We start from the raw sequence: 27518 nt of genomic DNA, 5'->3' as shown, positions 1-27518 counted from the left end.
CTTATTATGGGTTGTTAGTTGTTACTGATGACTTTATCATTTTATAGCATAACTTAAGACGATTTATTGTAGAAAGAAGATTACATTTTCTATACTTTGGTTATGTTTTCAATCAGCCTTTATTCAGAAACTAATAGAATGATATTTATTTCATTATTTAAATGAATTGTTTGCTGTGGTTGGGGTGACTACGGAACTTTTTTGGAGGGGGATTGGTATTTCAATTGTCGTCCTCGTCATTTGCCTTGAACTCAGAGTTATAAATTCAGTCTCAAAATAATTCTCAATTTGTTTCGAAGTAGAACAATAAACCTCATGTATTTCTTGTGTTCCTTAAAAGTTCTCAAGGAATACAATTATCTCCAAAAAGTGTAAGTAACTCAGACTTTTTCATATACGAAATCGTTTCCATCAGTAAAATATACCATAGTGTCTTTTTTTTTTGTAATAAATTTCTGAAACATTCCACAAATTTATACTAGAGAAGGATAGGGATACCCCCATAATGCATTTGCTAGAGATTTTTCGAGAAAGATTCAGGGTTATCTCTTCCTTTGGTTTCAGCTCCCCTAATGATGTACATTGATGTTATTATTCATTCAATGAACAAAATTTCTTTCACGTTTTTTGTAAATTATACGGCATGTTTTTTCAAAGCTTCGATTTTATTCTAATTAATGTCTTTACAATTTCTAAAAACATATTTCAATTCATTCTGCAAGTTATTAGATTAGTTGAAATTCTGTCATTTCTCATTTCAGTTTAAGTTAAAAAACAATTGAGGTGACAAAAAATCATAGAGAAGACTAACATAGTGAATTGAAAGTGATTTAAAATTGGAAGGGAGTCATTAAAATCACTATTTAAAGGGGATCACTATTTTGAAAAGGCAGTCATTAAAATTAATTTATGTATAAAAGTTACAATTAAACTTTAATACAGCTAATAACCTTGACATTAAGTTGAGAGCGAAATATAGCTAGTAATCAGTTATATTATTATATAGAAAATAAAAAAAAATAGTAAAAGCACTAAATATTTTGAAAGCACACTTTAATTAGTTTTGTAGAAAAATCTTTCTAATAAGTTTGTTAGAAAAAATAGAACAAAAAAATTTTAAAATATTTTAAAATTAACAAAAAATATTTTAAATATCAAAAAATTACAATTTGTTCCGATCCCTATCTTGTTCTTATACTTTTATTTTTTATTTTTCACATCCTTTCTTTGATAATAATTATAAAAAAAATCCTTTTTTTTTCTTTAGTATGCTAAAATTTTTAAAAATATTTCTATTATTTTTTTATCCTAAGTAAATTCTATAAATTCCCCAAAAGGCTTAACTCCAATCCAAATGCGTCAAACTGCAGTTTCCTGTAACGAACAAATAAAATAAACCTCTAAATAATCGCTTTCCTTCAAAGACCCTTATCCACCCTGGTCTGAAACACGACCCCAAACTTCACTCGACATTTTTAGCACCAATTTCGTTTAGGGTGACACGTTCTTATCGGATTAACGAGATTATCTTTTTTTTTTCCTTGGGGTTCAGTCGACCCCAGATATCTTCCTCCAAACGATCTCGAACCTGAGCCCCCAGAGAGGAGGTTCGCTTTCCCGAGGGACGAAGGGAAAACATGAAAAAAAGAACGGTCCCTGTCACTTTTCCTCAACAAGGAAATACCGGCTGAGAGCTAAGCCTTCCTCAGAATAGCGGAGAACATCCTTTAATCCTGGCTGGATCGTGTGGAAACCTCCTGTTGACATGGAGGCTACATTCAGGATGTTTAGAAATCCATTGAGACATGAATGTAGGGCGAATAGTTCGATTTTACTCCATAAGTTACGTTTTTGTATGTTCTTAAGTCAATGTTTCCCTAGGGGATCGATATTTGTGTGAAGATTCTGCTTGGCTTAGAATACCTTTGAAATCACACGGAGTGCGTAAATAAATACAGAATTTTAATAGAACATGGATGTTTTATGTTTTCAATTATTTAAATGTCAGTGATTATCAAAAAGGTTTCAGGTATTTTCTGATTCAAGGAAGGAAATTAATTACTGTAGAATTTTTTACAAAGGAGTTATTATTATTTTCTTCTAATGTATCTTAGAAAAGTATTCTGTGAATATCAATCGTTTATGATCAATATATGACGTATCACTTTATGGAACAGAAGTTAAAATATAAAAAAGTTATATGGAATGGAAATATGGAAGTTAAAATATAAAAATGTTATATGGAATGGAAATATGGAAGTTAAAATATAAAAATGTTATATGGAATGGAAATATGGAAGTTAAAATATAAAAATGTTATATGGAATGGAAATATGGAAGTTAAAATATAAAAAAACCGTATTTGTATGAAGATCTTGTACCTAAGCATAGAACATTTTGAAGTGCCATACAAGCGACAACTTTTTTCGTAATAAATGAATATCAATCTGAAATATCAATAAAAATAGTTATTTTCTGACTTGACTCAATTGGATTTTGTACTTTATTATAAACTATGATAATTATATTGGCTTATAAAATATTTTCACTACATAGATTTTTAACATTTCCATTATTATATTCTAGGTAAATATTCAAAATAGCTTTTTGAATATTAAGGAAGAAAATTAAATGCTCTGAAGAAAGTGTTTCAGCTTACATTACATTAGAATTTTTAAAATTACACTAAATTTTTATTTTTCAAAAATTTTGCATTTTACTGAGCAATGAAATGAGCAAGTAAATGGCGCTATTTTTCTATTAAAGTGGATCTAAAACCAGAATTAATTATCACAATGACGCTGATGCAAAACTGTCCAAATTTGTTCTTATAAAACGGCAAAAATGAATTTCCTTTCCTTGAGAGCAAACTTTAAATAGATTTGGTTTAAGAAAAAAATTGTTAAATGAAATCTTAATTGAGGCTTACGAATTTAATATTTCTAATTAATTCAGACATTATCAAGCATATGGTAGATGAAATTTATAATCACTGGAATACATAAAAAGATTTTTTCAATCCAAAGGAAGAAATTTATACAGGGCACAGCAGAAAAACACGGACAAACAATATTTAATATAACTTGATTAAAAATAAACAAATCAACAAAATATAACACATAATAATAAGAGTAGACTTTTACTAATAAATAAATTTAATTTGTTTCGTAGTGGTCACCTTTTGCAGCAATGCAGAGGTGCAAACGCTTATTAAAATTTTCATCAATGGGCCGCAAGTCTTCTTCCTTTAATACATCCCATTCCCGCCGAAGTCATTGCTTTAGAGAGTGATAGTCTTAGCTCCAAACTGGATTATACACCGTAATCATGGGATTGAGATTCGGCGAGTATTGTGTCTATACCTCAGATGATATTATTTTCGGAAAATGCGCTTTGCACCAATCTTCTGTTTTTACAGCCTTGTGAGTTGGTGCGGAGTCTTATTGAAACTTCCATTTTACATTGCCGAAGTGGATTTTTGCCTAAGAAAATACAACAGCTTCTAGAATTCCCGCTGGTACACTTTTTGATTTATTTTAACTCCCTCTTACACAAAAACCAGTGTTTTGCCGCTGACGCAAATTCCTCCCTAGGCCATGGAAGACTTTTAATTTTTGCGATGTTCAATAATTGATGAAGTCTTGGAGCGTCTACAAACTAGATTCTATAGTTCTAGGTGTAAGAGGTTTTGAACGGTAAAGAGCTTCTCGTTAATGAAAAGAAATCTCTCTCAGCGCTAACTCGCGGCTCGTTTCAAAAATTTTCAATCGCACGGATTTGTTTTCTTCAGTGAGAAGCTGAAATATTTGGAACTTGCAAGGCGTCAGTCCAAGCTCTGTTTTTTTCATTCGTTGCACTTATTGGTCCCTTATTCCCAATTTACGAACTATCTTTCTCAAGGAAACCATCGAATTTCATTGAAACGCATTCATTCGCTTATTGATAACCTCAAGGCTATTGAAAGTGTTCACCATAAGTTTTCGTTTACTTCCTGAACTTTAAACATCATTACCAAGCTCCTTGAAATAGTATATTGCACAGACACTGTTTGCCGAAGCACATTAAGCAAACGAACGACTTCATACTGGAGCTTTCCTTGCTTAAACAACACTAAAATAGCAGATCTTTTGCTTGGTATTGTAAAAAAGCAAGGTAAACTAAAAGATACATCATAAAATATGTTATAATTGAAGTGATAGACAAATAGAAATGAGCAAAAATTAAAAAAAGAAATTAATTTACTTCTATTCTATGATGTAATAATATGCATTTTTTTTACCGCACCCTGTACATATGTCTTTCATTAAGTCTTCAAAGTCTTCAATTTTTATTTGGTTTCATAGATGACTTTATACATGACTTCCGTTCAAACTTCCAGAGCCAGTCATAATTATTTCATTATTAATTTTTGGATTTATTATTGCTAGATCCATTTAAAAAAATATAATACTATTTTCTTACCAGCAATAGCTGAAAATTCTATAAATATTCATTGCTATAATAAAAACCATATTCTGCCCATTTTTTTTCCATTTCAGTACATGCTTTTTTTTTTTATTTGTCTGGAATATGTCATTATCTTTAATAACTTTTTTACACTTCAGTTTATTTTTTTTTAAAAACATAGCTAAATAAACTGCCTTTATTATATCACATATTATTCTTTAAAAAGTGACTAGATAGTGAAAATACCAGATGCTAAAAATATGAAACCCAGACTTGCAATTTGAACGTTATCAGCGGAAGACAGTCTATTTTGTTATTATCATGAAATAAAGCAGCATTATTTCTAAAAAAAAGGATAAGAAAAACCATAAAAAAATAATTTGCGGTTTACTATTCATTACTTTAAAAACTTAAGCAACAAAAATAAGTAAGTATTTATAGGATGTAACTTTCCTAAGTGCATTTACTTTTTATTCCATTAAAATACACTGTATCTAATTAAAATAAGCAATTTATTTATGTTCCTCATTTTTTTTCTTTTTTTGCTTTGACATATCTGCCTCTGTGTTGCAATCCTTTTAAACAATGACCCTCTTTTAGAATCCATTTCCACCTGCGGACTGCAAAAATACGCCATCAAATAAAGAAAAAAAGGAGGCAGAATTGAGCTCCCGGAGGATGACGTAATTGAATAAATATCGGTAAAAAAATAAAGCCAGTCTCTCATTCAATTAAAACTTTCTGTAGGCTGTTTAAAGGAAGTACCGGAAACAACATAACTCAGTTATTCTTTTTACTGTGTTTTATGTCCCTCTGTCAAATCGGTCGGGTTTTAATTGTCTTCAGAGACATTTTTGGGAATAAAACATTTTATATTTACTTTCTTTATTCTGTGGGGAAGCAAGAAAAAGAAAAAAAAAACAAAAAAATTCCGTTAAAAAGAGATGTAAGATTATTTACCAATTTCATTTACAGAAATGTTAGTTCCTTAATTTTTTTTTAAGATTAAAAAAAAAGGAAATTGCTTACCATTTTGAGGCGACTCTTTCTTTTGCGATATTTTGAGCTTTTTTTTTACATATCGATATTACAGATCTTACTTAGTTAAAATGAATTCTTAAAATAGTTTCTTTCTAAGGATTTTCTTACAAAAATAAACGTTTTTTAATTTTTTTTTTAGGTTAGGCAAAAGAAACGGGGATTTTAAGTATGAATTATGTGAGAAAGAATGTAAGTAAAAAGATACGTCTAACCCAAATGATTTCCACTTACTTTATTGAAGTAATAAAGTAAGTAATCGCCATTGACATTGTGGCAAGGTCATTTCACCATGTTTTCAAGAATTGATGTCTCTGGATGTGAAGAAATTCCCTACTAGTAGAAGAATTAGAGTATAGTTTGACAAATCATCTTTTGTACAAAATACCCCATTGCTAGTAAATAAAATTATGATAATCTTATAATGAAAAGTTTTTACTTTCGTATCAAAATTATTTTGTGTGTGAGTCGTGTTTAACACTGCGATATGTATTAATCTTTGTTGCCCTGTAGTAAAAGGCTTACACATTTACTTATAAGTTTTGATTACTTAAATATTAATTAGCCCTGCATGTGTTAATTATATTTCTAATACCCAATTGAATTTACCATATCTCCTTTTGGAGGCTGGAACATGTACTAAATTCACTTGCAGAAGATCACCATACAACAATAATTTCTTTATAAGGCGATAGAAGTTCATTGCAAGTGTCTTGAATCTCATTAATACGAAGATAAATGAAATCAAAAAGGTTTTAATAATTATAATGCAAGTTACTTAACAAAGTAGCATTATTAACATATTTTCACATTATTCTTTTTATTTATTTATTTATTTCAAAATACTTTTTGAAGATGAATTTTTGTCGAGAAATTTTTATTCTTCTTAATGAAGAATCATACAAAATTACAGTAAATATCAAATTTATTATTATTATTATTTACTTTTTGCGTAAACTTTTTGTTTAAATTAAATGTATTATATCAATAACCATTTTGAACAAGCTAGGCAACATCGATTTATACTTTAAACTCAAAGAAAAATTACAGAAATTAATTTTTTTTTTGCAATCACAATTTACATAAAAAAACTCTTCTTATTTCTAAAATGCAATAGGCTTTAGCTTTTCCTGTGACACACTTCCATGAATTGGTTCTGTCTATGGTTATGTTTATTAGTATGTATATTAGTTTTCACAAGCTCTTTGATGTCATCGAAATAATCTTGAGCAAGGATACAGTCTCATCATTTAAAAGTCCATGTACAATTGTTGAAATCCCTCGACAGTCAAGTTAGACAATATTATCCGGTGATAATTTATCCCGTGTAAATAAAGTGTTTCTCTTCCAACAAGCGCTAAAAACAGACTGATACAGAGAAATCCTCGATGTGACGTCACGGTCGGTGTCTCTTCACCTCCTATACTGCGAAAGATCACTCGTTAGAGAATCACTTTTTTATATCCATTTTGCTCGTTATTTGAAACAGTCATTATGAGAGTTGCTTATTAACCAAGATTTGAATATTTTCATTATTGCAACATTCATTATCAAAACCACACATTTGAATCTTAAATACAATTTGAAAAAGCTGGTACAAAAGAAAGTATAGCAAACTGAATCTTTTAAAATTAGACAATTTGAATGTATTTGTGGAGAATGATATTATACTGTTGTTATTTCTAATAGCACTTGTCATAGACAAACCCACTGACTTTGCAAGTCAGTGATTTTAAGCCAAGGGTGCGTTTCTGTTTTTTCAGTAGCGCCATCTAGGGCCAAGAGTACGACTTAACTACACACGTCACAACCCTTTTTACAGGGCAGACTTCATCATGCATTTAATTCACTCATCCACAGATCGTAATTTAGACCTGAATCAGAGAACGATCACCCCTAATCCAGTCCCCCCAGTGATATTCCTCTCGCCATGGAGGATTTTGTGACCACAACAGATTTATATGTGCACCAGCTACCACACACATGTACCGTCTTCGACCGGCGGAGTTCGAACTCGCAACCCAAGGGACGTGAAACTAACGCCCTACCAACCAGGTTATCCCATCTGCATGACATTATGTCTTCTGCTTATAATTTTATTTGTATCAGTCAGAGGATGTTTGATGAAAAGGTATTCTTACACATTCACGTACAGTAAATTATAATTGCCACCTATTTATCTCATCCATAAATGCAATTTGTGGCTATGCCATTAATAAAAGTAAATTACAAACATGTACTTATTTAGCTATAATACTAGAATATTGCTCTATAAATAATTTGAAAGGAAAGATATTTTAAGATAAAAATATGACATTGCTAATTCTATCCACATTTCTAATTTTATCCACGGTGAAAGTGTTAAATCAAGCCTGAATATTAATAAAACGAACGAACGAAACGAATAACGAAAATTGTCCGGTGAATATACAATGCAAAGTCCAGAAAACTCGATAACTTATAATAGCATTTTGTTGAGCAAAGACTATTCGTAAAAACAGATTGCAGAAAACAACGGTAGAAACATTCCCATGTGCAAAAATCTATAATGTACACGCAAACTGTAGATCCTAAATAAAAAAGAAAAGCAGTATGAGAAAGCTCACTCTACGATCAACTTTCCAACGGGAAAATTCATGAGATTTACTGAAAGCATCCACTTAAATAATCTCCAAAGCAGGGTATCAAATCGTCTTAAAAGACTGACGAATCTTGAGTCTTAACAGATATATCATTATACTTGTTGTATTTTCTAAGACATTTTTGTCACAAAAGTTGCCAAAAGGTGGCCAGATTTGTAATCATAACGACTAATCATAGATCAGGCATTCATTCAACATTTATTAAAATATCTGTAGAATATTCTTTCACACAGACTATTTGCAGAAGGGGGCACTTTTACAGAATCGTATCGGATTCTACAAACGCAATAATAGTTAAGCATATCCGTCTGCAAAATAGCTAAAAGATTATAAGCAAATGAATTATTTGAAAGTGTCTATAGTTTCTTACTTTATATTGCTGATATTTGTTAAATGCACTGTTTCCATGCATGTGATTTTGATCTTTGGACATGGTAATCAGTATAATACACAACAACGTGCCACGAAATTAAAATAAATTGTTGTCATATATGGATAAATTTGTTACTTTATTGCATTTAATTGTCTGCTGTTATGCAAAGAGATCGTATGTATTTATTTTTCATTAGAATAAGATCCATTTTCTTCTTACATAGCCGTGTGCAACTATAGCTATCACGATCTTTTAAATTCGCGAAAGTAAAGGAGCAACCTATTAATCTTCGTTGATACTTCACAATTACATTCTGCTGTATTCATTTTTTTCTCAAATGTCTGTAGAAAGTTTTAATGTTAAAAATAACACATGCAAAAAGTGATTTGTTTGAAGAATATGAATTTACATCGATTAATAACATCGACATTCTATTAGTTCGTAATATTCTTGTCTCATTAATTTATAACTGCTACACAACTTCTTGCCAAATAACTTTCTTAATAAGACAGCATAAAAAAAAACTACAACAAATGTTAGGAAAAGTAATTAATATGAACAAATTGATATTATTGCTTCTGATAGCACGATATGGATATCAGAAACAATTTTTTAACCATTAAAATTATAAAGTTAACACTATCATTTTTATGTATCCTACAAGCCTGATAGAAGTATATGACTAGATTAAGCAAAGGAAAATATTATCAGACAGGATGTAAAGGATCTGATCCTTTTTTTGAATTGAAAACGAATACTACCTTTTGAGTTGTAAAAATAATATATTAGAAATGAAAATAAAACTACCAGTTGAATAAATAACTGAAGTGGTACTGTCATTGTGGAATAATGATAGTTTACAATCCAAACAATCGATTTGTTTGCGAGAAATGAAACTCACCATTGTTTGTGAAAAACGGATGAAAGTTATTTAAATTACTTTTAAGAAAGTAATATATATATATATATATATATATATATATATATATATATATATAACTCGCCGTTTCTCTATAAAAAAACTCATTATATACTAACGATTAATTATTAAATTAAAAAATTAGCCCTCTCAAAATTTTGATAATTTTACTAATACCCGGAAAGTATTTTTTATATTAAACATGTTCATTTTTCAATATTGTTTTCTTGAAGATTATACATTATATTTTTTCATTTAAAATTTTTTTGTGTAACGATTTTTTTTCCATTTTAAAAATATATTTTCACATGTATTTCTAATGTAATTTTGCCTTTTAAACTCTGGCCGAAAAATATGACTAATTAAATTTCCTTGAATAATGTGTAATTATCAATTCTTCAAAAATTTTAAAACTAATTATTATCAAATAATGCATTCTTTCTTTGTTTTGTTGTAGAAAAAATGTATTTTTCTTGTATTTTTATATAGCAGTATTTTGAAAATATAAAGGGCTGTAATAGATAAGGAATTCTGTTTGAATGGATCATACAACGTCAAGCGTTAAGAATTTAAAATTATGACATAGTGAAAGTAACATCAATATAACATAGGGAAAGTATATGTGGTGCTATCTAATGAATGAGAATCAAAATGTTTCTCTAAACAATCTTTATTTGGAACCCACTTTTATTCATTATTTAATTAATTAATGAAAGATGACTTCGTTTAATGAAGGATAGATTTATGAATTTAATTTTGGTCTTTCTTTCACTATTATCTTTTCTTACTAAGTAAAGCAGGGGAAAACCTTATATACATAACTTTTTAAATTTTGTTTAAACACTTTTTTGGCTTCCTGGAAATGAAAACTCCGCATATTCTTTTACTTTAAACACTTCTCTTTTTAACTTCATTCTTTGAATTTGGGTAATATCAAGCTACAAAAAGCAGAATTTTATTGATACGATATAAGTATATTTTTTTACTAGAGTTAATCAAGATTCTATGAAAATATTAATTAGACTTAATTTTTTTTTTTTGTAGAAAATAATGTTTGCTTATAAAAAAAAATTAAAATATCAATAAGACATCTTTTTTCCTATGATTTTTTTATAAAATTTAATTTATTTATTATATTACTAAATTAGAACTTTAAAAATATTATTTATACATTTTTGTAGTGTTTTATGATTTATTATCAGCTATAAAACAAAATGTTCCAAAATGTTTCTAAGGATAATAATAAATGTTTGGAAATATTTTTTAAATGACTTTTGATAAAAATTTGTAGAAGCGGCCTATAGATTATAATAGTGGAGATAGAGTTAAATTTAAACTGGGAACTTGGAAAAATATCAGGTCGGCTGTTATATGAACAGATCTACAATTAGAAATATAATCATTTTTTTTTTTTTGCTTCGTAAAAAATATATTGGTAAAAGGGGATTTTTTTTATTTAATACAGAATTTTTGTAATGGGATCTGTGTCACTGGGATATTGTTTAATATATAATGTAACCATTTCGTACAATTATTTTTTTTTTAATTTTACAAAAAATGCTTAAAAATTTTTTTAAATAATTTTTTTTAATTATATGCAGCTATTTCAAACTGAAATGTGGAATATAGTCTTAAATGAAGAATAAAAATGCATTGTAGCTGGAAAAAATATTTAGCCTGCAAATAAAAGTTATATAATATTGCAGTCATTAAAATTATTTCTTTTTAGATATTGTAGAATAATAAAATTATTCTTATCTTAATTTATGTTATCTGTATTTTCTTTACTATTTCTATTGATAGTATTTATATTTATTGTTTTAAATTTAAAACGGCTTTGGTCAAAACATTGTACATAATGCGGCATAACGTTATGATGCATAATAATTCTGTGCATTACGTATTACGTATATTAATTATTATGTATTATTTGTACATAATTATGCATAATAGTATTATGTACAATTATAATGCAATACCGGTTAGCTTTCATGTACATGCATTTCTCACCTCTACTTTTAATGTTTTCTCGCGTAATTAGAAATATTACATTTGATACTGATTTGTTATTTAGGTAAATGGGGGAGGGTCAACTATATGTTTTGTTTCAGTTCCATTTGACAGTAATGACAGCTTGTATCTTTTTTCTTCACTGAATGACTTATATTCATCACTTATCATTGCCAAAATCAGGGATTTTTGAATGCCAGTGAACATCAAATGACATTTTGTATTCAAAACAGAATAAGACTGGCCCACTATAAATAATAACAGCATCAATAAAGTAGAATGTGAAAGAAAATGCTGAAAGGGTGAGAAAAACAAAATCTGAAGATGATTTCTACAATTCCAAAGATCTACAACCGTGGAATGAGCTCTATTGTAACATTTTGAGCTAATGCTATTGTATTGTTTCTGATTACATTATGAGTTTGTACAAATAATGATCTTTTTGTGAGCATGGACTTTGTTTTTGCCTTTTATGCTTCATGGTTTTGTGAAATAAAGTACCTTGTTCTGTCATTCAGGATATCGGATTTCTCAAACCATATACACAACGGACGAGTTTCATCACAGCATAAAACTGGTGTAGTTTAAAAGAGATTATTTTCTTAGCATTTTGATAAATAATATTTTCAATTAGGCAGTATTATTAACAAGAATATCTATATATGAACAATTAAAATTCATTTTTTTTCCATCAGCGCATTCATTTATTATTTTTCTATTAGTTTCATAATACATATATTTTTCTTATATATATAAGACTTATTTTATTATTGTTTATTATAGTTTATTATTGTTTGTTATAGGAATTTCTTTCTTTAGCGTTACAATAATTAATTGAATTCTTATTTTTTAAGAAAAATATTTTACAATTTAAGAAGTAATCTATGTTTTAAATTATATCTTATTTTTTCAATGGTTAGTTAAATTAATTCTTCCTTCGTTTTATATTTTGAATCTGTCAAGAATTCTATTATTAATAATTTTTTCAAGGGAATTTTTCAAATTATTTCCTATATTTAATTTAAAATATAAATATTCTTATTTCTATGTTTTTTACTTTGCTCATCCATGAGCGTTGAAAGTAAAATTAATTATTTTTTATTTTAGTTAAATATCCTTTTTAAATGCGATTTTTGATGAAATGCCATGTCGAGTTTATTACATTACATGATAAATATAAATATATTTGAAATATAAGCATGAGGTAAGACAAAGAAACAAAATACTGGAACACTTTAAATCATAGTTATATTTCTAAAATACTTCTCGAATTTTTCGATATGAATTTTTTTTTAATTTCTAAAATTTTATTGCTGTTTGAAAGTAAGACTGTCGTTAATAAAGCAAATAGAAGAAAAATTATATTTTTTTGTAGGAAAAAAAATAATTGTGTTATACGTTATGAACATCAATATTTCCTATTAGATAAGCTTGAGATAAGTTTCACTTTTTTTTTTTCGTTTGTGAATGATGTTTCTTAATGTGGCACTTCTATTTTTTGGCAGTATAATCCTGTTATCTATTGTTATATTTTTTTAAAAAAAATTCTGTTTTCTGTTTTATTTTTATTTTTTTAAACAACTATGTTAAATATAGGAATCAGACATTTTTTGAAGCATTTTTAATGTCTAATAAAAGTTTCCATGAAATCAATCCGATACGAATCACAAACAGTAAAAGCACAAGCACATTTCTTTAAAGTGAATTTATTAATAACATTCAATGAATATATATATATATATATATATTTCATTTATCATTATATATAGATTTATTTCTTTTTTTATATATTTTAAACTCATTTAATATGTATATCACCAATAATATCATACCACACACATACCAAGAAGGCTGTAAATCAACGTCACCAGAAAGCAGCAACAGTTTCCATGGTAATGCACACAAAACACAGAATGGTGTTGCTCATGCGTATGTAATATTGTTTTTTTTTTTTTTGTATTCACACACGTAATAAAAATATTTCTTCACAGATATGGCAAAAAATGATATGAAACAAGTCGAGGACACACTTTTTGGTGAGACATAAACTTTACTTCACAACTGCAGTGCGTTAACATTGCCCTGACTCCTCAATCGAAAATTTGCAAATGTTTCGATATCGATAGAGACGATTAATCGCAATAACTACGGACACCAAGCGACATGAAAATGGAATGCTCGAAACGCGTTCACGTAGGCAAATGGAAATGTCTCTTCAACGAACAATACTGTGCAGGTATGGGGTACATATATTCTACAACACTCGGATAATTATGTACACAATCTCATACAGTATATACTTTCCACATTTCAAATTTTTGATATAAAATATATGTATTATAATAATAAAAATTCAATGCTACAAAATTTTACTTCTTAAATTTCTTTAAAATATAACAAACTAACAGATTTCATAAAAATTGTTAATTTATAATTCTTCACACTTAAACGTATTTGTTGTAGGTTTGAAAAGGATTTACTCTAGCATAAGGTGAAATAAAATAAAATAAATTCCTTTATAATTCAAATATTCGCATTTCAAAACGAAACATTTTAAATAATATATTCAAGTTTCAGAAGTCTAAACATAAATTTAATTAATTTATTAATTTTACAAATTGCTAATTAAGCTAATTTTTATAAAGAGAATATTTCGTTTTATTTAATCGTTTAATTCCTTGAGATTACATTTGCTAAGTGCAACAGTTTATTAGATCTTTGCATAAAAATATTTGCTTATAAGTAATATATATATAATATAATAATTTGCTTATAAGTAATTTATGAAATTATTATACTGCTAATTTAACTAGTTTATTAAAATTGAACATAATTAACCACGTTAAAATTAAAATTCTTTAGTTAAAGAAGTAAAATTTCTTATTGTTTATTTAGTGCTCCGCAACGGCAGGTTTACAATAAAATTGTAAAATTTAATGTTTAGTTTATAAATTATTTAATTTTAAATATATTAAAATATATATTATATATTATTTAAAAATAGATACATGAAAATTCCAGTAATTAAAGAATATTACAGAAAATATAAAGATAATTTTTGCAGCCATGTGAGCCATTATGTTTTATTAATAATGTTTCTTAAAGTCCTTGCAAATGTTATTTTGGGCAGGAGACCGTTTTCAAAACAAAATTAACTTTTGATTGCATATCAGAAAATGTTTTCAAACAATCTGCATTTCAATTAAATTCATTTACAACTAATTAAACAAATAACAATTTTTATTTGTGAGTTACTGCATAATATTAAAACTATATACGAGTCTAATACATGGATATTTAGAGATATTTTATAACAAATTTAACTATTACTCAGACTTATCACAAATAAAGGATTTAAAATCCTATAAAAATAATCCAGAAAAAAAACACGTTATATTTTTTATGAATACTTTAGGTAAGCGTAAAATGCATCTAATAAAAATAAATTTTAATTCAATAGATATATAAAGATTTCAGACTAGAATTAGCAGTGTTTTTATTTTGTATATGACTAGAACGTTGCCAGCAGAATGTAAAATCTTTATTTGATGCTAAGTTCAATATATATATATATGTTTGTTTGTTTGTTTGTGTGTGTGTGTGTGTGTGTGTGTGTGTGTGTGTGTGTGTGTGTGTGTGTGTGTGTGTGTGTGTGTGTGTGTGTGTGTGTGTGTGTGTGTTTGTGTGTGTGTGTGTTTGTGTGTGTGTTTGTGTTTGTGTGTTTGTGTGTGTGTGTGTGTGTTTGTGAGTAATTGACAATCATGTATTAAAATTTAATTAATTTAAATTAATTAAATGTTTCTCATGATTTTTGCAAAGATACTTTAGCAATTAATAATTTTCATGCAATCGACAAATATATTTTTTAAATAATAATATTTATCATTATTTGATATTTGATTTCAGATTTGATGAAGTATTTTTTTAAAAATTGAATTGAAAAGTGACATGCATCTTATTAAATATCTGGATTTAAGTAATAAATTTCAAATCAGAGCTTTGAGATTTTTGATGGTGTCTTTATTTATTGAAAACATATTTTATTTTGCAATTTTTCTCATATTATTTATGGGTTTATAAGCAGTTTGTATTTACGAGTTGACTAAATAGTCTGACTGAAATTTAAATTTTCAAACAAAAGCTACATTTTTTTTCGTGACAGTGAGATTTTCTAACCTAAAATAAGAACCTTCATATGTATCCATAAAAGAAAAGAATAAAAATTTATATTAAATATTTATGAAACTTTTGAGATAGACAAATTAGAAGGCAAATTTGATTTAAAAATCATAAATAATTAAACATTCTTTCTAATACATTTTGTGATAAATAGATGCATAACTCAATCAAAACTATTTAACCTAAATTATTATAAGTAATTCCCTTTATCAATTAAAAATATAGTAAATAAATAAAAATCAAGTTTCAGAATTATTTAGCAGGGAAATGCGGAAATTTGTCTTATTCGATTTATTAAGCAGGTAATTTTCGCAAAAGGATATTTGATTAAGAAAAATAATTAATATAACGATAAACATTACAAAATTATCATAAATTTTTTAACCAAATTTTTATATAAATTGCCTAAAATAAAGCGTGTTTTTGAATTTCATGCAAAATTCTAATTATAAATTTTATATATAATATTGAAAATTCATAAGATTATATCCTAGTCATATAATTTCAGCTATAATTTGATATGAGAAATAAAATTTGTTTAAAATTTACGTAATTCTAATTTTTTTCATGGAAAAGTATAAATACATGAAATACAAAAGTTTGCAAGTATAATATTGCTGTCGGACCTCAATTAATATTTTTCGGAATTATTATAAATTTATATTAAATTAGTCCATATGCACAAATTATTTCGTGCTCTCATTTTCTATTCATTAGTTACATTTTCACTTTTTACTCTCTGTTATCAAGTTTAATATTGTAGTTTAATTAAGACGATTATTACTTCTCAGGAGTTCTTTATTAAGTGGAAATTTTTTTTCCAACTTTCACATAATTTGGAACTATTTAAATAAATCAATGATGAGAAAAATTTTAAATACATAGTTATTGATAATAATAAAAAAATTAAAATTATTAGAATAGTTTTAAATATGCTCAAGATTATTATAATACTATATAAGAACTCATTTGATATTAATATGTGGCAAAATTAATTAAACATAGCAATATATATATATATTAATATATAAATAGATACAGATGAAATTTTGAACATACAAAAAGAATAATTTTTTGGATACTTTACAATCTTGGATACTTTTGGATACTTTACAATACAATCATATATAAAAGGTAATATTGGAGAGAATATTCTCATATTTTTAGAAAATTTTTCAATTGTCATACGAAAAGGGTTTCTATAAATAAAGCAAAAGTTAATTTTAAAAATAACATGTAAAAAAATACGGAATAATTCAGAAATATTTTTAAAGAAAAAAAAAATGGTTCTTTTGTGAGCATGAAGAATATCACGCATTATCTCAAACCGAGATGGAACTGAAGATTCTGAAAGAAGAATCATTTTGGGTAATTTGAATTCCACCTAAAAGAACGAGAGCAATCATTTTTCCTCATCCTTTCCTCATTGTTCAAAAACGTAACTGAAAGTTACAGAACCTCCATAGCTTTGAAAAAGCCAACTCATCTCCCTGACAATAGCTTATACAAAAATTTCGAAGGGAAGATATGAATTTGAATAATTTCATTCGTTTGAAGTAGAATAGAAAGAAAAAAGCTTTTGAAGAGTGAGAAGTATTTTACGGTGGCGTTCAGAAAAAGAATAATAAGAAAAAATGCAACAAAAAATTTAAGTTACCATAAAACAAGATTGAAAGCTTTCAAAACTAGAGGGGAAAAAAAAATTCTAAAATAAATTCTGTAATCAATAATGAACTAATTCTCATCGTTGAAATAATTGAAAAAAAATTTTAAAAAAATCAATAAGAAACTCTTATTAAAGCAGGAAAAGAAATGTCGAAAAAAATCCAAAGGAAGCATTCTTTTTTTTTTTTTTTTTTGTATCAGTTTAGATCAGGATCGGGAACAAAATAAGCGAAAAAATGAAAGAAAAAGCCCATTTCGCATTTTTGATTGTCTGGACTGGCAACCCATACAAACGAAGTGAAGTGAATTGATGAGATGCTTCGAGAGCGTTCAAAATGAAAAAGTAGAGGGGTGAAGAGATACCTTAGAATCCTATTATCATTCGATCATTCATGAATAGGTGCTTTTTATTAACGTTTCGACTCGCTGAATCCCGAAGGCTAGTTTAAGGGTTTAGAAGTGAAAATTGTTTAATATTTTTTCATCTTCCGTTCTTGAAAAACAATGTTTTATATATAAAAAAAAGAGAATGAGAGACGAAATTCCATTGTGAATAAACCTATCGAAAACCACAGCTATAGATTTTCTAATTTTTTTTCCATATATATACATTTTATTTTAAGAATTTTTTTAGCACGTTATTTGGAAAGCAATACTATGGAATCTTCTGGAGTCCTTGAATATTTCATGTCCTTTCAATGGAAATAAATGAATTTCAAAAAAATAAAGAGAAAACAATGAAAGGAAAAAATAGAAATTAAATAAATCAATACGATTTATTTGAAGGAAAAGAAAATTCAAATTCTCTAAGTGGCGAGACAGAGATTGTCGCCGCATTAATTATAGGAATAAAATAGGAATTTTATGAAAGTGAATCAAAGAAACAAGGAAATTCGGAGTTATTGTTCGAGTTATAATTAAAGAAATGGAAGTTTTAAATCCTCACTTTGTTTGATCAAGAATTAAAAAAAGCAATTGAAACATTAGAAAGAAACCATTTCTCACTTTCTCTAAAAGAAATGAAAAAGAAGAAACTGAATTAGAATAGCATTTCAAAGTTTTAAACATTTATTTAACCAGCTTTCGAAAATGATTAAAATTTGAGTTAATTTTAATTGCAGAAAATAAGTTATAGTTAAAAAAATTCTTTTGCTTTTAAATGAAGGAAATTGTGCCAGCGACAAGCAGAAGTTTAATTATATTTGCCTTAAAAACACTCTTATAACATTGAACTTTTAAAAATATCTTTTTCTTTTATAAATTCGGAGTTAATATAAGAAAAAAAAGTACTTTTCAGTTATATACATTTCAACATGCGTACGATTATGATGAAAATTTTGATTAAATAAAATTTTCTTACATACAATTATTAGATTCACTTTAAAACAAAAGAAAATATGCAATATATTTACATCGTTGAATCGGAAAATACTAGACTACATACAATTAGAGCATAGTGTTACATTGGGTTAATATTTTAAACGCCATTTTTTTTTCTGAAGAGATAATAAAAAATTGTTTTTTGCATACTTTTGGTTTGCAGGAATATTTAAATGTAATTAAACAAAAGCTTGGAAGGTCATAATTTAATTTACAGTTTTATAAAATTCCATCCTTACAGTTAAAATTTTTATAAAATAATATTAAAAAAAACTTGTTTAAAAAAAGGAAAAAATTAAATTCGTTCAAAAAACGAACATAAAAAATTATATCAATGTTTTTATCAACAATAAGCATATTGAATTGAAACAATTTTCTAAAATCAAATGCTGCTGTAGACATTCTTTTAGAATTTTCAGAAAATTTTCGAAACTGATTTACAATAACTTTATGTACATTACATTGCTAATGTAGTTATATTACTATAATCTATGTACATTAAATTACAGTTTTTCACTTTGACCGAAGTAATTTCTCGAAACTCGTTTTCTGTTTATGGGTTCTTATGGAATATTTATACAGCGAAGTATGATTCACATTTTATCTAATATTTTAATATTTTAAATACAGAAAATTTCATTAAAAGCTGCAAATTTCTGATCGGATTAATCTAAATTCATTCATATATATATATATATATATATATATATATATATTGTTAGAAACGATCGCGTTCAAAAGAAATAAATTAATATGTTCTTATTGTTTTAAAGGTTTTTTCTTTAATAGAAAAATGAACTGTTGATTAATGTTATATAGTCAATTTAAAATATATACTGCACTGATAATAATATGCATAATCTTTTCTTACAGATAGCATTTTAAAAACGCTAGAACGCAACTGCTTTCTTTTTCCTCTAGATCAATTTTTGCAGCATATTGAGGTATACTAAAGTAGATTTTTTTTAAAATTAATTTTCAGTTTCTTTTATGTTTTCAATAAAAATTAGACTATGTTTTTATAATTAGAAAAAGAAACTGGATTCGAAAAAAACGTTGAATCCGTCGTTAATTTAGAATCTATTATATTGATGTCTAAAAACATATGTTATTAAAATAATAATTCCTAAAATACGAACTTACTAATACAATATGAGTTTTTTTTGCACTTGAGATCAAAAAATAAAAATAATTAAAATCTTAATAAAAAACGCATGAATGAGAACTGCGCTTTCTTATTTATATAGAATAAATTGTACTAATTCTTAAAATATTTTATTGGAAATTCATCGAAAAAATTTGTTAAATATAAAAAACGACTTTCAAAAAAGGATTATTAAAAATTAAGTCACTTTGAAACTAGGAAGACTTAACCCAAACAATGTTCTCAAATTATGAGGCAATTGGTGATTTGTAAGTTCCTCCCCTATTTGGCCTACGATTGTATGGTAAATTGAAATGGATTTCCATTCCAATCTGAAAGGGATTCCCATTGTTACAATGCGTAGGCGAATATGCTTTGAGCCAAAGTAAATTTCCCAATTTCCATTTAGATATAAATTTCAGCTTTGCTCTTGAATTTCTGATGAATCAGAATGTTTCTAAGATTATAATACACTCTATGCTTTAATTTCAAATATAATGGTGTTTCATATCTCAAATTAAATTGGCTTAGTTTTTAGAGTAAACTTATTTACATGGAAATTTCAGATTAGAGAGATTTAACCCCATATCAGAGAGATAAAATCAATAAAAGTTTCATGACACAACAATATTATAATTTTTGTATCCTATTAATTGAAACTTTGATATTTATAACCAAATGAAGAACAATTTTTTATTGGTATTTATTATTTATTTCCTGGTGCTTTGAAATTTGTTTGCCATTTGGCGTTGATTATAGTTGAATTACTACTGCTTTTGGAAGTTAAATTTTTAAATAAGAATTAAAATTTACAAATTTTTAAATAATAAGAAAAAAATGGTTTAAATAAGAATTATAATTCTTTTGTTCCTTTGCAAATAAACAATATTTAAAAATAAAATATTGCGCTTATTTTCCCTCCCATTTTTGCAAGTAAATTATTTTAATTATTTTGTACAAATTATTTTTCAACGTTTGGATTTACTTGATGATTTACTAGTTCTGCTGAACTCGTGACTATATAATTTTAAAAAATCTTTAATTATAATTTTGTTAGTTAAAACATATTTAATTCAGTAATTTTGGTTTAATATATAAATTTCGTAGTAAATTTAGATATTAAATAAAAAATTATTGATAATTAAATATTATTATCAAAAGAGTTAGTTATTCTTTGCATAGAGGGTAAAATATGTCTAATCGTAGATTAAATATCAACATAATTTAAATAGTCAATTCATTAAATATATTTAATTTTTAATTAAATACGATACTAATTTACTAAAAGTGATTTCTTATTTTTTAAAACAATCTGTTTTATAATTCTATTTAAACACTGAAAAAATTCAAGAAAATTTAAAACTATAGCCTTACTTTCTTTATATGTAATTATAACATTTCGAACTAAAAATGACCATTGAATGTGTTTGATCGATTGCAGTGATGAGCAATATATGTGATTTTTACAAATCTGAGAAATCATATTTAACTTATAATCTATATGAAAACAAGTAAAATCCTTCTATAACTATTTTAAAGTTATAAAATGATTAATTTTATAACTTTAATTTGTGTTCGTTATAAGATTTTAAATGGCTCATTTCAATATCATTTGAAAAAAAAATCATTTCATATTCAATATAATAAAACAAAATTTTCAGAAAAATACTAAGATAAAAGAAAGATTTGAACCTAAGAATTAAAAACTTATACTACCATCAAAAATTTCAAGTCAATATAACATTAATATATATAGATTAATAATAATTTCCCAAAGTTTCATATATATATATATATATATGAATTCAACTAAGAACAACACATTTGTAACTTCCATTTTTTCAGAACTCAAATTTAAGTTCTGATGCAGAAATTCTGGATACAAGGCTTCTGGAAATATATCAAAGCATGAAACATAGATATGTAAGAATAACTCAAATTTCACATTTGAACTTAAAACACCATTATCTGATATTTACATATATTTATAGTACAAACGTATCATTATCACTGGAAACAATTCAACAAAAATTAAATTAGAATTTTTATGCAAAGTGAATATTATTAATAAACATCAAATGAGAGCATTTAGATTTGATTACAATACTATAGCCACACTTTTTTAAGTATTAAAAAAACTTTTTTTTCTTTTAATCTTACTAATTAGTAATTTTTAAATTAATATATAACATTAAATATCTAAATAACTATAATATTGTTGCTTTCAAAAATAATAAATGCTCAATATATATTAAGTGGTATATTGAGTAAAATTGTAAGAAACATATGAAACTATTTAGTTTCTTACTAAATACAATCATGAATTATTAATTCTCTTCAATAGAATCCAATAATCACAAGCCAAAAATAACCAAAAGAAGAGATTCTATGTACATTAGAAACGTTATGATATACATAGTAATTGAATTACTTTTCATTTTAATACATTTTTGTTATTAATTAAATAATATTATACGGATTGGAAGCAATTTTAATGCTTTTAATTGTTATATTCAGATAATTTTTGCATCCATATAGTAACAATGGTTTTAAAATAATTGAAAAGTTATTATCGCAAACAAAATATGTCAAAAGAACAAGTAAATACAATGCTAAAATATCGCTATAATTATGACATTCATCACGATATAGATAATAGCAATTCCAGTTTCCGGAGGAAATGAATTTTTCTCACCCAAAAATGCTTACCTGCACTTTTTATTTGATTAGATATCTAAGATATGTTAATTTGATATGCGTGTGCTAAAACTCTTCTTTTAGGATCTAGAATAAAACATTTCAGAGTATATAACTTTCATAAATTTGATATGAAATAAACTAATAAAACTTCAACAGAAATAATCTCTACAAAGTATAACATTTGACTAAAACATTATGACTTCTATAAGGGGATATGTACCAACAACTGGTACTTACAGCCGGGAAAAAATAAAATATTTTAAACTTTATAAAACTATACTTGAAAGAGACTTATACTATTTTGTACTTTTCTTACAATGTGCGACAAAGTAACATTCTAAGTTTTCACAACGTAACACATTTCAACATCGATTGAGTATCGAGATAAAATGTGATTTTGTTAATTACATATTAGAATTTTTTGTTAAAAGTTATAATTTTATTGAAATAAAAATTAATTAAACAATTCATTAGGGAACGTTTATGAAAAATATAGCTATATGAAACTACATAAAGTATCATAGCTATATGAAAAACGAATGGCATCTGTCAGTTTGTCAATATCTTGTATATAAGTATATATGTCTCCATTATACAAAATATATAATGAAATATATAATAAGTATAATATATACAAGTAAAAAGCAGTGTTTGAAATTGCATTATAATGTATCTGCATTAAATATCTATCTATCTCAACAGTCATCTTACAGATATTTTAATTGATAACACTTTGACGAAACAATCACAAGGAATTATGTTACAAAATAAAAAGATATAAATAGTAATAATTATCTAATATTATAAATTATTGTTTTCTTCTATTTCTTGTTTGTTATTTCGTTTTTTTTAAAGTGATATGGATAGATGCACAAAAATATCAACATGTTTAAAACATAATAATTGTTTAATGGTATTCACAAGAAAGCCATATCTATTAAGTTTATGTTAAGTAATCATTACCAACAACTATATATCATACCATCAACTATATATTTTATTTAGTATAGTCAAATTGTTTTGATTAATAAATAATCACTTTAAAAATTTCACTACAATTTATCATTCATTATATATAAAAAATGATGTTATTTTCATAATATAATCGCAAATTTATTGGATTTTTATATCAATTTTCGATATATGCATTGGTATTCGTCAATCCATTTTATATTTGAACTACACATGAATAATTATTCATATTCAATTGTTAAGTTTCACAGAAAAATTGTTAAGACAAAAATTATTTCTATAAAAAATGAATATATAAATTTTTTTAAATTCAGCTAGGATCAAATGTAACATAGGAAATCTAATGATGAACTTATTTATCTTGTTGATGTATTATGATAACCTTAACAGCTTTTCTTCGTAGCTAAGTATTTTCACTGTTTCTCTAAATGTATTGTAATAAAATATTATTAACCGAAGAATACAAAAATTCCAGCTGTAAAAGAATATAAAATTCAAAATAATATTCCATTCAAACTTTGATGACAGTTAGTTTAAATAATACATTTTTCTTAAGTGTAAATTGATTCGAATTACAAAACATTACTTAAATATGTATACTGATGAAAAATATATTCCATCAATTCAAGAACAACATTCATTAACTTTTGTTTAAAAATAATATTCTGGATGAAAATTATATTTCTTTATATATCTGTACATTGGCTATACAAGATCTCTGTATAAATTTACATTGTTATTTTGAGAGTATCCTGATATTAAATATTTATAAATTATTGTACATTGTTCCTACAGAAAATCTCATGGACAATCGCTGTATCATTAATTAAGTTAATGCTGGCTATTTTAATTAATTATTATTTATTTAATTAATTAGTTTTACTGTTAAAAATAATTTTTATATTAAGAAAGGAATTTTTATAAGAAGTACAGATGTAAATATACAATTTGAAATTATCGTAAATATAAATTAGAAATATATATTTGCCAAAACAGATAAAAAACAATCATGATAAAAACAAGGAAAAACAAATTACAGTTCTTTATGTTATAATCAAAAGTTCAATATCTTTGATATTACAATATGAAGTATTTTTATAACAAAAAACGTTATCTTTAGAATTGAATATTTAAAATTGTTGAATTTACTTTCTAAGAATCTTTGCACTTCGTTTGCTATACATCACAGCAAATAATTTTACAGAAAGGACATTGCTGAAGAGAGAGTAAAAATTCTGTTTTGGCATATCAATTACACAGTTTTAAAAATGGTTTAATATTCACCAAAAATTGTTGTAAAATGAAAAAAAATTCGATCATCAATTATTAAATTTGTTAAAGAAAGCAGACATATATACAAAATAATATTTGTTTAAAGATGACATTTCTTCCATTGCTATCCTTTTGACATCATCATTTTAGTAATTAGACATCAGAATACACCTCGTTTCTTTTTAAAAATTGCACTTACTTTTTCATTCCTACTTCCTAATTATTTTTGCTATTCATTTTTATATATTGAAATTTCAGATATTTTAATCTTTCGCTTTTCTTTAATACAATAAAGATCTTGATGTGCATTGAAATTTGGTTTTATATGAGATAACGCTTATCATAATTCGTTTTAAACAATCGGAAAAGCAGATTCGTTCATTTTAATCAAACTAACAGAAATCACTCCAACAATATTTGAAAAACATTTATGTCTCACTTATTGGAATAGATCCTTTACTTTTACAAATTAATTATTTTTGTTGAAATAATCATGTTTAGATTACACTATTCTTCTTCAAATCATTGAAGAACAAATAGTTTCATCCAGAATACAAAGCGAAACGCACTTGCATCTGAAATACAATGCAAAACTAACTTGCATCCCACCATCGTTAACATCTAATTGCATGTAAATTTTACCTACATCAACAAAGCAATGTACAATACAAAAAGCGTTACACATGAAAGAGTTTTGTAGAAGCATTTACATTCAAGGTCGCTTGGGGGAATAAGTGAGGATCAAGCGATAGCTAGTGCAATGTATGAGTCAGTCCATTATATATGATAAGCATATTATGATGACCGAACACAGTACCAAGATAGTTTTGTTGATGAGTATACTTCCCACAATGCGATGTCTAACTATTCTGATGTGGATCGAAAATATAGCTTTTGCAGAATTAACAAAAACTGTAATGATACAGGCTTAAAATATAGGAAACTTTTTTACAGCAGTTGCATTTCCAGATACTTGAAGCAGAAAATCCTGAAGCACATATTGATACACACCTCAATAGAATGAATAACCTTGACATCTGGAATCTAGACAAGCAATCTATCCTGTAGATGAATTCCCATAAATATACAATGGCGGATCGTTTGTTCCAACATAATGAAATTATCAGAGTTCAGAAACGTTGGCAAAGAGAAATACAAGTGATCGCATGGATAGCAGTAATACAGTCCCGTGATCTTTTTCGCTATGAATGGGCTTCATGTATGTACTTGTATGTTTCAAAATCCAGGCATTTTCTTCACCAAGAAGATAGCAGGGTACAGTTCATCGATGCTAGACATCAGTCGGAACTTCAGACTTAATCTTGACAAGATCATCCAAACCATCATTCTTCTGAGTGATGCCGCTAGCTACCAAATCAAAGCGTTGCTGTTGTTGCTGCTGAAGATGGTTGCCGCGTGCCAAAAACTCATCCCCTGGTTCGTGCTCGTCAGCGCTCATTGGAACGCTGTTATCTGGAACATCAGACCCTGTATTTGTCAGCAACTTGTAAGGAAGTGTTTCGCCTCGCATCTCACAGATGACATTCGTCAAAGCCATGATGTAATTCTTGGCCAGTGTTAACGTTTCGATCTTTGATAATTTCCGCTCCATTGTTACGTGAGGTATAACTTCCCTTAGTGCTTGGAATGCATCGTTTAAGCTGTGCATGCGCATGCGCTCCCTCTCGTTGCTTTCTAATCTTCTGAGGTTGCGTTCTCGTGCGCTCAGAGTGTTCCTCTTCCTTCGGTTGCCCCCAGAAGACGATGTTACTGAAGAAGAAGATGAATTCTTTTTTTGTTGCTTGGGATTATTCTTAGCTGCAGAGGAATGGCCTTCATCGCTAGCTGAACTTGAATCAGTGGAGTTATCGCTTCCGTGGGAATTATCATCCTGATGTTGGTTGTTGGTGCCATTACCATTCAAGTTGCTTGTGGCCATTCGTTTGGCTCCTCCTTGGTTGGTGGAATTGCTTCTTCGTCTGACAGGGGTTGGGGTGGCAGTCATTGATTCGTCTTGTAGACTTTCCGGGGAATAAGGAAGTGATGGCTCGATGGTAGGGGTAACAATCTCCTGATCCAAGGGTGGCCAGCTGCATTCAACATTTGCAATAGAACGGAGAGGGGTGTCCATTGCAGATGAATCTTCTCGGTTTCGTGATTTGACCATTCCCTGAAAACAAAAACCACGTTTAGAACTTAAATGCCAAATAAATGTGAATTTGAGTAATTCTATCAAAAAGCCAATAAATCACATTACACGAAAATCATCCATATAAAATAATTAGAAATAGTACTCCTGTTATCAATGATTAGCTAGTTCTAATGTGATTACTTTTTTTATTTGAATATTTCATGGTACGCAATATTGCTTACATTTTAAGTAGTAATGAATACTCTCATGTATATAAAATGCGTAAGATTATTATTAAAATAAATATATGTTTTTTTTTAATAGTACATATACAATTCTTTGTTAATGCATTATAGGAAAATATATTTTTTTGTGAATCGAATTAGTTTCGTATATTCAGGAAGTTTAGTGACATCACTATCCAATAAAAAATGAGTTAATTGGAAAATCATTATTAAAAATGTGCTATTTATTCAGGAAGTTCAAAGATATAATGACGACAATGTTTTGAAATTTCGAACTTCGATGTTTTTTTCTGAAAACATTTCATCACTGAAAATAAAAATACATGTCATAAAATAAAAAATATATATATGTCATCGTATTATAATATTCCTTAATATCAATATATTGTGCTGAGGTTTTGA

At 26.7% G+C, this 27518-nt stretch overlaps 1 protein-coding gene across 6 annotated transcripts in view; it reads right to left on the bottom strand.

Annotated features, from left to right (window-relative positions):
- The window catches only part of LOC129965626 (class A basic helix-loop-helix protein 15-like), a 528564-nt gene that overhangs the window by 43487 nt on the left and 457559 nt on the right, over positions 1 to 27518 (bottom strand). For 5 of the 6 annotated variants that reach the window (XM_056079688.1, XM_056079693.1, XM_056079699.1 and 2 more), the window contains one exon: positions 24169 to 26910. The exons of the other annotated variant lie outside the window; for it this stretch is intronic. In XM_056079688.1, coding sequence (XP_055935663.1) covers positions 26032 to 26907 — 876 coding nt within the window. In that variant the 5' untranslated portion in view covers positions 26908 to 26910 and the 3' untranslated portion in view covers positions 24169 to 26031. Of the gene's footprint in view, positions 1 to 24168; positions 26911 to 27518 lie in introns of those variants that run through there. 6 annotated transcript variants of the gene reach the window in all.

Source organism: Argiope bruennichi, chromosome 1, assembly GCF_947563725.1.
Source record: "Argiope bruennichi chromosome 1, qqArgBrue1.1, whole genome shotgun sequence".
Lineage (NCBI taxonomy): Eukaryota > Metazoa > Arthropoda > Arachnida > Araneae > Araneidae > Argiope > Argiope bruennichi.
This window is presented reverse-complemented; position numbering and strand designations above follow the sequence as displayed.